Below are 12,414 nucleotides of genomic sequence, written 5' to 3'. Positions count from 1 at the left end.
TTGAAACTTAAGTCACTTTTTTCTAGTCTTTATAAAAATCAACATAAATATTATAGTCAAATAAAAATAATGAAAAGAAACCTTGGAGTTCCTCTCGTGGCTCAGTGAAAACAAATCTGACTAGTATCCATGAGGACACAGGTTCGATCCCTGGCCTCACTCAGTGGGTTAAGAATCCAGCATTGCTGTTGAGCTGTGGTCTCTGTTGCAGACGCAGCTTGGACCTGGCGTGGCTGTGGCTGTGGTGTAGGCCAGCAGCTGCAGCTCCAATTCAACCCCTAGCCTGGGAACCTCCATATGCCACAGGTGTGGCCCTAAAAAGACAAAAAAAAAAAAAGACAGAAATCTTTGTAGTCTTCTAGAAGTGTTACCAGTTCTTTCATTCTTTTGACCAATAATGCATTTTAAAAAGCAAATGGAAAATAATTTTTTAAAACTCATACTTTCCTAATAAGAGCAGCCAACATTTTCTCAGTGTGTTTTGATGAAGACTAGAAATATCCACACTTCCAAACTTAATTATACTTCCCAGTTTGTGCCCCATTCTAAGAACATAGAGGTGGGGGCATGAATTGGTCGGTCTGGACCAGCTCCTGCATGTGGGAAGGACTGTGACGCCTCCTCTCATGGTCTCATCCTGCATGACCTGCTTCAGACAGACGCTCTGGGCTCCTTCTCTGAGTAGCAACAGGGGTTCTGTTTAATAGTATGCATGATGAATTGCATTCTGCTGTGAAGAGGATGCTAAGGTATTATTCCTTCACTTATCTCAAAACAACACAAATGTATTGTGTTTTTATCCCATGACTGACTTTGCTGAAATACCTTTCAAATGTTTTAAATGTTGTTGTGGATGCAATATCTAGGTGTGATGAAGCTGGTATAGTTCCGAGCTGGTTAAGCGATCGGTTGATCCATAATACACCTATATGTTGTTTTCTTCTTTCTGTTTTGGTGTAAAATTCTTGGAAATGCAAGGAAAATTGGGAAAGACAGTGATGTTATTTGTTTAAAGATGTGCACACTGTTTGTTTGTGTCCTTGTGTATATGTGCACGGCTCTCAGATTGCCTGGTTGAACTTTTGCTCCTTGACAAAGTGAGTGTGCCTCCAAGACTTGAATAAGTGTGACACTAACAAAATGACAAAAAATGCAAACTAAGCTGCATCAGAATCTGTCGAGACCATCCCAAAGGAAACAATGTCAAAATTAAGACACACCGTTTCTCTTAGTACACTAAACAAACCAAGTCGCCTCGGCTCATTTTTCCCCTATTCATGAACAATTAGCTTGGCAGAAAAGGAGCAAAAATAATAAGAGATGCCTTTACATTTCTAAATTACTGGCTATGATTTCCCATATGCAAATTATTATAATTTGGGGAAAATCATGATGCACAGATTTCCTCCACTAGCGTGAGCCCAGGGTTTTCCACTTCAAGACACAGAATAGAGGGGATTTATAATCTTGCTTCCTGTCCACCCCATCAATTAGAATGATATAGCAGAGAGATTCCTACTTAAGTGAAAAAGTGCATTTTAACCAGTAAATTGATCCTATCCAAAACACTCGATTATTTTGCTTTTCCTCTTCTTCCTTTTTTTTTGAGGGGGGGGGTGTATTCAGTTATAAACCGACATCCTAGGTAAGATGATGTTGGAGCAGGATGCCTGGATGTCGATTGATCTTGGGAGAAGACCTATGAATTTTTTTTTAAGTCACGGAGTTATATTAAAATGATCAGAACAGGTTGTAATTTTAAAAAGTCAAGTTTTGAGCTAACCTAGAAAAACTGCAGTGTGGTCTTTCCTCTCTGCTCTATCCTTACATTATTTCATTATGTGGATTTTCCAGGGCATATGTGGAAGGAAGCAGAAGTCCTTGCATTTATAACAAAATGAGACTCATCCGTATTCTTTCTATAATTTCATTCTGCTTTCTAAGTCAATTGGACATATTTTTGATGTACAGTTTATATTTAATATCACCATTGTAAAAAAATTAGCAGAACTCTTCTTAAGTGACTGATCAAAATCATACAAAAGTTAAAACAACAGCCAAACCAAACTAAAGGCATGGGTGTAAAGTAAAATAACTTTTAAGGACAAAATTTTGGCCACCACGCCTAAAAATAAAAAAGAGATCTTTTAAGAACAGAGTATATGGGGAAAAAAAACTAACTTGACAAACCGTATTTAACTGCCCTCAATATTTTAAAACACTTCTAATCTTCTTCTTAATTTTTAGCTTCCTGGTTAGTTTTATGGTGGATGCCCGGGGTGGCGCCATGCGAGGATGCAGACACAACGGGCTCCGTATCATTATTCCACCTCGGAAATGTACCGCCCCAACTCGAGTCACCTGCCGACTGGTCAAACGCCATAGACTGGCGACAATGCCTCCAATGGTGGAAGGAGAAGGCCTGGCCAGTCGCCTGATTGAAGTTGGACCTTCTGGTGCTCAGTTCCTTGGGTAAGGGTTTCTGATAAACCTCCCACTTAGTCACCGATGAGCTTGTGTCCTCTACCTGAAATGACTAGGATGGAGTGGAAAAAGGTACGTCCAAACATTTTGAAGGAAGATTGACCCCTGTGAAATTTTTTTAAAAATCAGAAGTAATGCCTCAATGCTTGGCTCCACTTCAATGCCTCTTATTTTAAGGCATTAATGGGTTAAACATTCAGGTTAACTATTACTTCTTTCTCTTGGGATGCGGTAATAGCTGCTAGACTCCCAATATGAATAATCATGTTTTAGTCAATGGTAGGTATTTTTTTAAATCTGAGATTTAAGTGGTAAAATCATAGAGAAAAAAATACAGTTGGCTCTTGAACAACAGCAGGGGTGAGAGGCTCAGACCCTCCACACAGTCGAAAGTGTGTATACAGTTACCTTTCCTATAAAAGTTTTGTCCAAATCCCAGTTTCTGCACCTGTGGATTCAAGAACCACTGATGGGCTGTGTGGTTCTGTAATATTGACTATTGAAAAAAAAATCAGGGTATAAGTGAACCTGCATAGTTGTTCACAGGGTCAACTGTACGGCTCTATTCCAAACAGAAATTTAAAGTCTTGTATAGTTTAAAACAACCATTATCTTCACTTTGGAAAGCAGTATTCTTTATAAAATACCCAAAAATATAGTCTTTTGTGATTTGTCTTTTCTGTTATCAAAGGTGCTATCTTGATAACACTAAATTACACTGGCAGTTTATTTAGACATAGATTTCATTAAGAGGACAAAATCAAGACTAACTTCTGCCATCCTCCTTTTAGCAATTTTGAGCCGGAAATAAACATTTCTCCTTTCTGCTGTTTGTATGGCTGCTATTATATTAAGTAGTATCTCAATATGCCAAGAAATGAATAGCTACTGCTGAAAACTGACAAAACAGTGACGTTTTGGAAGGGGATACGTTTCAAAATATTTTGAAACAAGTTAATTGTGTTTAAGTCTTGTCATAGCAAGTCTTTGTGCTCAAAAACTGGGAGAAAATCCTATTGGTCATGAACTCTTTTGCTTTGCCGGTGTCACACTGGGGAGAGGACTTCTGGCTTGAGAACTCAGGAGACGTTCTAAAGCCTTATGATTTGGAGCAAACTATTAACAGGTTGCTCCAAATTGTGTTCACACCTGAAAAAGGAGTGTGTCTGTATTTCCCAGTGATGGAAACCACCTCCCACGTCCTCCTGTCACACAGACCAGAGATTCAGAAGGAGCCTGTGAAGTTCTGGGTTGCATCAGAAAATGCCACTGTGATTGGGGTATTCCCCACCGAACCCTTTCATAGTCTGTGCCAGGCCCTCTCCCCTCCCTCGTGCGCAGGTAGCTGTAAGGCTTTTTAATAATCGTCACATCTGTTGAGGAATATCCATGAAAACATCTGGCCTCGCTGCAAAGGCAGAGTTTTTATTATATTCCCCACAGCTTTGTCTTTCCTGTGGAGCAGATTTTTTTTTTTTTTTCTTTTTCGGCTCATGCCCTGGCAGTGAACCTCAGTAGGGACAGCTCCCACCCCCATGTGCCCTCCTTCCACGTGCCTCCATTGTACACTCTGGGTGTCTGTTCTTGCTCTTTGTGACCAATGGAGGGGGCAGAACCAAACGCAGGGTGAAACCAAACTTCACCCTGTTCTTCAGCTGGTGACGCTGGGGTTCTGTGGCAAACAACACCTGAAGCTTACCTATGTTCTTTCTTTCACTGCTGCTTTGGATGTACTCAGTAAACTTCACCTGCCAACGGCTCCTCCCCCACTTAATGAGGGAGAAAGTTTGGTCAGCCGCATCCTTCAGCTGGGGCCTCCTGGAACCAAATTCCTTGGGTAGGAGTGACTTAAAACAAATCGATGGCTGCTGGCCCCCATTCTTCTCCTTCTTCTGCAATATGATTTCTCTTTTTGTCATTGTGCCCATGACATGTCCCTCTCTATGATTTAAATTCTGTATAACCTATCTTTAGTGGACCATTTCTGAACCTTGTGGTATGTGACTTTTATTTTGGAGTGATGTTTTTATATCTTTTCCCTTAAAGTGCTGTGACCTTCATTTTCGTTTAAAGCATGAGATCTGCCTAGTTGTACTCTGTGCTAGTTATGATGTTGTTATGATAAATTTGGAGTCTGTCTCAAAGCAACCTGGACTGAAAAATCGAAAGCCTCCCTAAATTTGGAGAGTGAATGCAACCTGAAAATAGTAGGACAGTGCATGTTCTGGATCCTGAATGTAATAGGTATTGGCCACAATTGGGCTCTCTGCTAAGCTGCCCAATTAGGGCCACATTGTACACATGCCTGTTGTTTCCTTGAATGGAGAAAATAGGAGGGAAAAAAAAAATCCATGAGTGCATGTCTCTCCAGTTCCCAACTAGTCAACTTTTCTGACATCTCCTCATTTATAACACATCAAATGACGCAGCGTATGAGCCATTTTCCCTCTGAAACCATTTTGTCATTTTGCACCTTGTAGAAAACCTTTCAGGAGATGGGCACACGTCATAGATATGCATGTACATTTCTTTTGGTTAAATGTGTCATACTTACATTTATCAAAGGAGAAGTTCCAGAATGCCACATGCACTCCCAGGGAAACATCATTGGCTTAAGAGAGCGGCATGTCCCTGAGGACTGGTGCCCCTGAGGTAGAGTGTCAGCTAATGGGGGACCATGTGCTAGCCGGAGGGCTCCGGAGGTTGGCCTGCTGTGTCCCTGTCCCCAGGAAGAGAGGAATTCCAGGTCACTTTGCAACAGACAGAGTCAAGGTGCTTGTCTTGCTGTTGGGTAGCTCCTGTCCACACTGAATGTTCTGCCTTACTGTGTCAGGCCTGTGATCGTGGAGATCCCTCATTTTGCCGCCCTTCGAGGAAAGGAGAGGGAACTGGTCGTCCTGCGCAGTGAGAACGGGGACAGCTGGAAAGAGCATTACTGTGAATACACTGAGGACGAACTGAACGAAATCCTCAATGGCATGGATGAAGGTACTTCACAGTAAAGCTTTAAAAAGGATTCTCAAGTGGAAGCTCAATATGATGCATTTCTTTATAACCGAGAGCTGTGTGTGTGTGTGTTTCCGAATCCATCTTGGGTCCACTTGCCTGCATGCAGTGATGCCTATCTCTTGACACCAGGCCTGAGCTGAAGGAACGTGTGCCGTTAATCACAGGCACCAAACCAGGAGTCTAGGTCTTAGGAGCTCTAGCCGCCCAGACTCCTTGTTCGGCACCTGTAATAAACACTGCACTTGCCTTCACCACAACCCAGCATTAGTTGGTTAGCTCTCCTGCAGGAGGACAGCCAGCAGAGCCAAGGTTGGTTTGGTAACAAATGTGTCTCTTTGCTATTTTTTACCACAGCATGTATTCTGCTGTGTTTCAATGGTGATGCATCAGACTGCACAGTATATTTGCCTAGTCTTACTTCTGTTACATTTAAGAAATTAAAAGAAATAGTAACTATCTCATTTTAATAAGGCGATACAGCCCATCTCTGAGTATAAACTTTGCTAAAACACGAGACAGAATGGATAGTTTTGTTTCATAACAAAGGAACTGATACTGGATAATAAATCCATGATTTTTAAAAAAGGTCCAACTGAACATTTAGATATTTAAGACACTGATAAAGAGAGCTAAGCTTTTCTATAAGAGAACTTCCATATACCCATAACTAGTGCGTTACAGGATAATATATTTTTACCTTTTTATTAAGGAGATAGGAAAATTATCTTCACTCAAACTTCTGTACATATTTGGAACAGAGAGTTAGCTAGGGTTGAATTTCATATACACACCCACACCTATAGTTAAGGAACTTATTTTTCATTAGGGCTTTCATCTCCATAAATCCCAAATCCAGCTTGAGCCATTTAGCCTATGGTTGAAATATCTTATTTTAACTAGAGAGAGGTGGCTCGTTCTCAGGCCTCATGAGAAACGTGGTCCCAGTCCTGATAACTGGAGATATGTCCTGTGTTACGTAACTACACACATAGCGCACCTTCTTTGCCTAAATGCCAAGAGCATGCCAAAGTTCGCACAGAGCTGGACCCACAGCTGTGTGGCTATTTATCACATTTAAGAATTTTGCAGGACCACTGGCCGTAGCTTCAGCTGTGGCTCATGGACAGTAAAGTGTAGCCTGACAGCAGCTGCTTTAGCATTTCTTTCTATATCCTGCTGAGGTTGAGCAAGAAGCGAGGCCAGGCTTATCCTTGCCAGCAGGTGGATGGAAGAGAAAATGATGCTTTCTATTTTATTTTATTTTATTTTACTTTGTTTTGTGTCTTTTTAGGGCCACACCCACAGTATATGGAGGTTCCCAGGCTAGGGGTCCAATCGGAGCTGTAGCTGCCAAATTATGCCTTCTAGATGCACAGGTCAGTATATTCCAAGCAAAAGGAAGAGAGAAGTATTCTTACTGATAAAGCTCGTTCCAAGCAGTATTTAGCTGCTTCTGCTGCCGGGAACCATTTCTTTGGCCTGCATTTAGTTTCAGATATTTCCCTCTGACGTATTTCCCTGTCATTAACACTACCGTCTTGTCCTTATGTTGGGACCCCCACTTATAACTTTTTACATATATAAAAAGCTCATTTTAAAAGAGAATCGGATTTGCGTAGTTTTAAGTTCCTTATATGTGGAAACATTCTTTTATAAGCATATGCTAATATTTGCCAGTACATCAATCTTCAGTTATGTATGATCAGATCCTAGAACTTCCAGCTTTGGCAATCTAGTTATTTTCAATAGTCAAGAAAAATATAGTTGCTGTTTGTACATCTGGAAGAATCGTAAAGTCTTTCTAAAAATGAACACCTTTTCCATAATCCCTTAAAATTCAGTAATCCACTTAATTCACATTTTTTACATTTTAAACCAGTCTGATTTTTTTCATAATGCTCTACATATCTACACTAATGCAATTTAGAAAGAGCCCATTACCCCATTCTCCTGATGTTAGATAATCTGTTTGGTAAGTTAATGGTTTCAGATGAATATTGAAACCATGAATTCATAATCACTGATGGTTTTTTTTTTTAATGTCCCCAGCGACTATCTCAGAGATAACCAGGCCACTGAAGTGAACACACAGACCACAAACCTTACCCTGCCAAGACAGATTTTATTCCTGTACTATTGCCCTGAGAATGGAAAGGGCCATATTACTTCTTAAAGCCACAATAACTGGTTTTTGAGCCAGCTTTGAAATTGCAAAGAAAAGGAGCCCATAAATAATTTCCTCTCTATCACACTGAACCAAGAATAGAACAGGTCCTTTTTCATTTCAGGTTTGCCCTCAAACCCCCTCATTTACAAAGGCAGCCTTGCAATACTGCAGCTGGAACAAGATGCTTTTCTTTTACAATGCCCTGGAAAGACCTAGTTTTCACAGTGAGATAAAACACACCAACTAAATACTGACAAGTCTTGAAAGACGGCAGGTTTTTTGTTTTTTGTTTTTTGTTTTTCCTGGTGGTGTTGGGATAGCCTTGCCTTTTAAATTTTCCTATTATTTAAAAAAAGGTGTTTTGCTGCTATATCTGTTCGCTATTAGCTGTGTTGGTGAGTTTGCTAGCATGCTCTCAGAAGGAAACCCTTGCTCTATGAAGATGGGTCATTTCTTATCTCAGTGCTTGACAGCCCGGAAGACCTAGAAAAGAAACGAATCTGCCGCATCATCACCCGTGACTTCCCACAGTACTTTGCAGTGGTGTCTCGCATCAAACAGGACAGCAACCTGATTGGCCCAGAGGGCGGTGTGCTGAGCAGCACAGTGGTGCCGCAGGTGCAGGCCGTCTTCCCAGAGGGGGCGCTCACCAAGCGGATCCGTGTAGGCCTCCAGGTATGACACATCAAATGCAAGTTAACCTACCATGGATTTTATTCTAGTGATTAAAAATCAGCTCTTTGGGATTTCCCTGGTGGCTTGAACGGGTTAAAGATCCATTGTTGTCACTGCTGTGGCACCCATCACTTCTGTGGCATGGATTCGACCCCTGGCCCAGGAACTTACCCATGCCATGGGCACAGCCAAAATTTAAAAAAATCAGCTTTTCAAATGGGAATTAAGTGGGTACAGAATCAGTTAGCCACTGATGAGATCTCACAAAGGTCTCACAAAGTTTTATGAGTGCTTGGTAACAGGACTAAACTTACAATGGCCATATATGAAGCCACCAAAACTGATTTTTGAGATAAAAAGCAATGCATTAAGAAATTTGACATGGCGGAGTTCCCGTCGTGGCGCAGTGGTTAACGAATCCGACTAGGAACCATGAGGTTGCGGGTTCGGTCCCTGCCCTTGCTCAGTAGGTTAACGATCCGGCATTGCCGTTGAGCTGTGGTGTAGGTTGCAGACGCGGCTCGGATCCCGCGTTGCTGTGGCTCTGGCGTAGGCCGGTGGCTACACTCCGATTCAACCCCTAGCCTGGGAACCTCCATATGCCGCGGGAGCGGCCCAAGAAATGGCAACAACAACAACAACAACAAAGAAAAAGACAAAAAGACAAAAAAAAAAGAAATTTGATATGGCATATAAGGATATGTTGTTTAATATTTTTCTTTTCTTTTAAAAGGCTCAACCTATGCACAGTGAGTTGGTTAAGAAGATCCTAGGCAACAAAGCTACCTTCAGCCCTATAGTCACCTTGGAACCTAGAAGAAGAAAATTTCACAAGCCAATTACCATGACCATTCCTGTCCCCAAAGCTTCAAGTGATGTCATGTTGAATGGTTTTGGGGGAGATGCACCAACCTTAAGATTACTATGCAGCATCACAGGTGAGTCATATGTGACTATTTTGACAAAAAGTTCTGAAAGTTGAAACTTAGATTGTTGTAAATATGAAATTACTTTAGCCATAGATGCCTGCAGGATTATATGCATTAATTCAACAAAAGCACGAGGGATGTGAAATGGGAAAGGAAATGAACTGATATTTCCTAAATAAAGCCTGTATGCCAGACTTTTAGACACATAATATGCATTGTCATTTTAATCTCCACAGTAGCCCTATGAGGGAACTTTAAGCCCATTTTACTGAAAAGGAAGTCAAGGTTGGGAGGAGTTATGTAACTTTCCTGAGATTATACCGTAAATATCTGGCAGAATTGGGATTCAAATCCTAACCCATATGCCTTAAAACCCAAGTTTAAGTCTTCCTTGAAGACATCACTGTTGAAAAATAAATAGTATCTTAAATTATTATACCCAATAATTCAAAATTTTCTGTCCAGAAATTGGTTATATCTTTATCATTTATCTGTTGGACTACCTTTGGAAAAAACAAAGTGAAGATTTTTAGTGGCTAACTGAATTTTGGTCTTTTCAATTGGCGTTTGTAGGGACTTTTGGTCAGCTGCCAAACTCCAGAAAAACATTCACAGAACATTGGTTGTCTCTGCCCACAGTGCCACAAATTATACCTGTGTTAGAACTACATAATTTGACTGATTCATTTCCCTATATGACAATAACTACATGGTACTGGCATTAATAAATACTCATATTTTGTTGGGAGGAATAATAACCATCTCTGCTTGAATGGGTATTGTTGGAATTTTTTTCATTTCTCCTTCACCATTATTTTGTTCTCTCTTTAATTCTCCCTTCTTACTAATGAGTTTTTTTTTTTCTGTACTCATGATAGCAAACCATTAAGACCTTACCCCGTAAGTTTAGTAATACGACATAAAAAATTATTATTAAAACACCTGCACTAAAATGAGGGTAGTTGGAAATCATATGGTTCACTTATCGCCTCTTTCCCATTTACTTATTCCTGGTTATTACTTAGCATTCCTGGGTATCTTTCACATCCTTTTTGGCCCATGTGTATAAGATTAACCTTCCTGTATGGACAACATAATAATGTGGATGCAAAACAAGTAAGACTGAGAAAGGTGGAATTCCCATTACGGCTTAGTGGAAACAGATTTGACTAGCATCCATGAGGATGCAGGTTCCATCCCTGGCCTCACTCAATGGGTTAAGGATCCGGCATTGCCAGGAGCTGTGGTGAAGGTCACAGATGCAGCTCTGATTCAACCCCTAGCCTGGGAATCTCCGTATGCTGCAGTTGCAGCCCTAAAAAGACAAAAGAATAAAAAAGATTGAGAAGTGTCTATGGCATGCCCTGCCCTTGTCAATAATCACATAAAGATGCCACATGGGCTGAAACACCATCATGTCTAGTTGTAACAGGCCTCTGTTTTTGGATGGATTTGTACCAAACGATTTCTTAGATGTATTTATTAATTTTTTACAAGTATATTAATCTAGGTATTTGAATTTTTGTGTTTTGCTCTGTTCTATGATTCTGCTTAGAACGTATATTTTAGAGGCCTCCTAAAATAAGTCGTTGTGACCTTTGATAACCCATTCCCTTCTTTAAGAAACTGTGAGTCAAAATTGGTTTTTGTCTCAAAACATATATTTCTCCTGCAGTGCTTGAAGATAGTTTTATCCTTATCCATGCCAACTTAATCTCGCAGTAGAAGTGAATGTTGGCATCACCCTCCATGGTGATGTTTCTGTGTATAGAGACTGTCCTTTACATTCAGTCATTTATTCATTCACTTTGCGGTGTTTATTGAGCTCTTAATATTTTCCAAGCATTCTTTTTTTTGCCAACCTTCAATTGCACATTGAGAAGAAATTTTATTTCTTTAAAATAATTTCATGAAATATGAAGTTCAGGAACAAAAGAATATTTGGATTTTTATTTTAACAAAGCATTCAGCTCCTTGGTTGGTCCAAGGATCTTTTAAAATCAACTGTATACAATTCAAAATTAGGTATTAAGAGCCTAGCAATTATAATAAAAGCTTTAGAATGTCAGGCGGAGAATAGAGTACCTAGTAATTTGAAGCAGTTATTCAAATGACCTCCCTTAAATTTAGTTCCTTGAAATATGGTGTCTGCTGTTTGTTTTCAGTGTGTCATTTTTTAACATGTAGTTTTGAGTCACTTTGTTTCCATTGTGTCATCTCGAGGGGTAGGTAGGATTACGCTGGTGAACATAGCCAAAACCACAAAGACTTTATTTTTAAAATCCAGAGTCTGGAATTTTGTCTAATTTTTTTCAACAATCATATTATTTCAGGTGGAACCACTCCTGCTCAGTGGGAAGATATTACAGGAACTACACCATTAACATTTGTCAATGAATGTGTTTCCTTTACAACCAATGTGTCTGCCAGGTAAGGTTATACAGCACAGAAAAACCCACGATGGTACTGTATGTCCCCCAGGGTGTTTTGTTTCCTACTTTTTTTTTTTTTTTTTTTTTGGCTTTTTAGAGCCGCACCCATGGCACATGGAAGTTCCAGGCTAGGGGTCAAATCGGAGCTGTAGCTGCCAGCCTACACCACAGCCACAGCCATAGCCAGATCTGAGTCACATCTGCAACCTACACCACAGCTCATGGCAATGCCAGATCCCTAAGCTACTGAGCAAGGCCAGGGATACTAGTCAGGTTCATTATCGCTGAACCACCGTAGGAACTCCATGTTTTCTATGTTCTTTAAAGTGCTCTTTTGGTTTGATTTTAAATATAGTCTGCATTTGCCCTTATATTTTAAAGTAGAACTGCCAGTAAATGTAGTAGCAATAAAACAATAACAAAGTACAGCCAGTCAGATTAAAGAAAATAAGAGATTTTCAGCTTTGACTGTTTGGTGTAGATTCTGGTTTTAGCAGCCACTGCAGATTTTTCCAGTCCCAGAGGTCTTAGGAATAATAAGTTTCCTGCTGTCAACAAGTAGCCTGAACTACTTTTTCCAATGGAATGATAACAAAAACACAAAGCATACTGTGATTTGCTCAGTTTAGAGGTTTCAGTGATTCTGATGCATCAAAGCACATTTACGTATTACCAATTTATGTATCATACATCTTTAAAAAGCTGAAGCTATCTAGTT

The 12,414-nt window shown here is 40.2% G+C and overlaps 1 protein-coding gene across 18 annotated transcripts in view; it reads left to right on the top strand.

Moving 5' to 3' along the window:
- Window positions 1–12,414, top strand: part of ANK2 (ankyrin 2) — a 722,246-nt gene that overhangs the window by 666,280 nt on the left and 43,552 nt on the right. For all 18 annotated transcript variants that reach the window (XM_047799241.1, XM_047799252.1, XM_047799247.1 and 15 more), the window contains 5 exons: window positions 2,248–2,472; window positions 5,318–5,472; window positions 8,124–8,335; window positions 9,069–9,273; window positions 11,598–11,694. In XM_047799241.1, the coding sequence (XP_047655197.1) occupies window positions 2,248–2,472; window positions 5,318–5,472; window positions 8,124–8,335; window positions 9,069–9,273; window positions 11,598–11,694 (894 nt within the window). The remainder of the gene's footprint in view (window positions 1–2,247; window positions 2,473–5,317; window positions 5,473–8,123; window positions 8,336–9,068; window positions 9,274–11,597; window positions 11,695–12,414) is intronic.

Source organism: Phacochoerus africanus, chromosome 10 (assembly GCF_016906955.1).
Source record: "Phacochoerus africanus isolate WHEZ1 chromosome 10, ROS_Pafr_v1, whole genome shotgun sequence".
NCBI classification, from domain to species: domain Eukaryota; kingdom Metazoa; phylum Chordata; class Mammalia; order Artiodactyla; family Suidae; genus Phacochoerus; species Phacochoerus africanus.
This window is presented reverse-complemented; position numbering and strand designations above follow the sequence as displayed.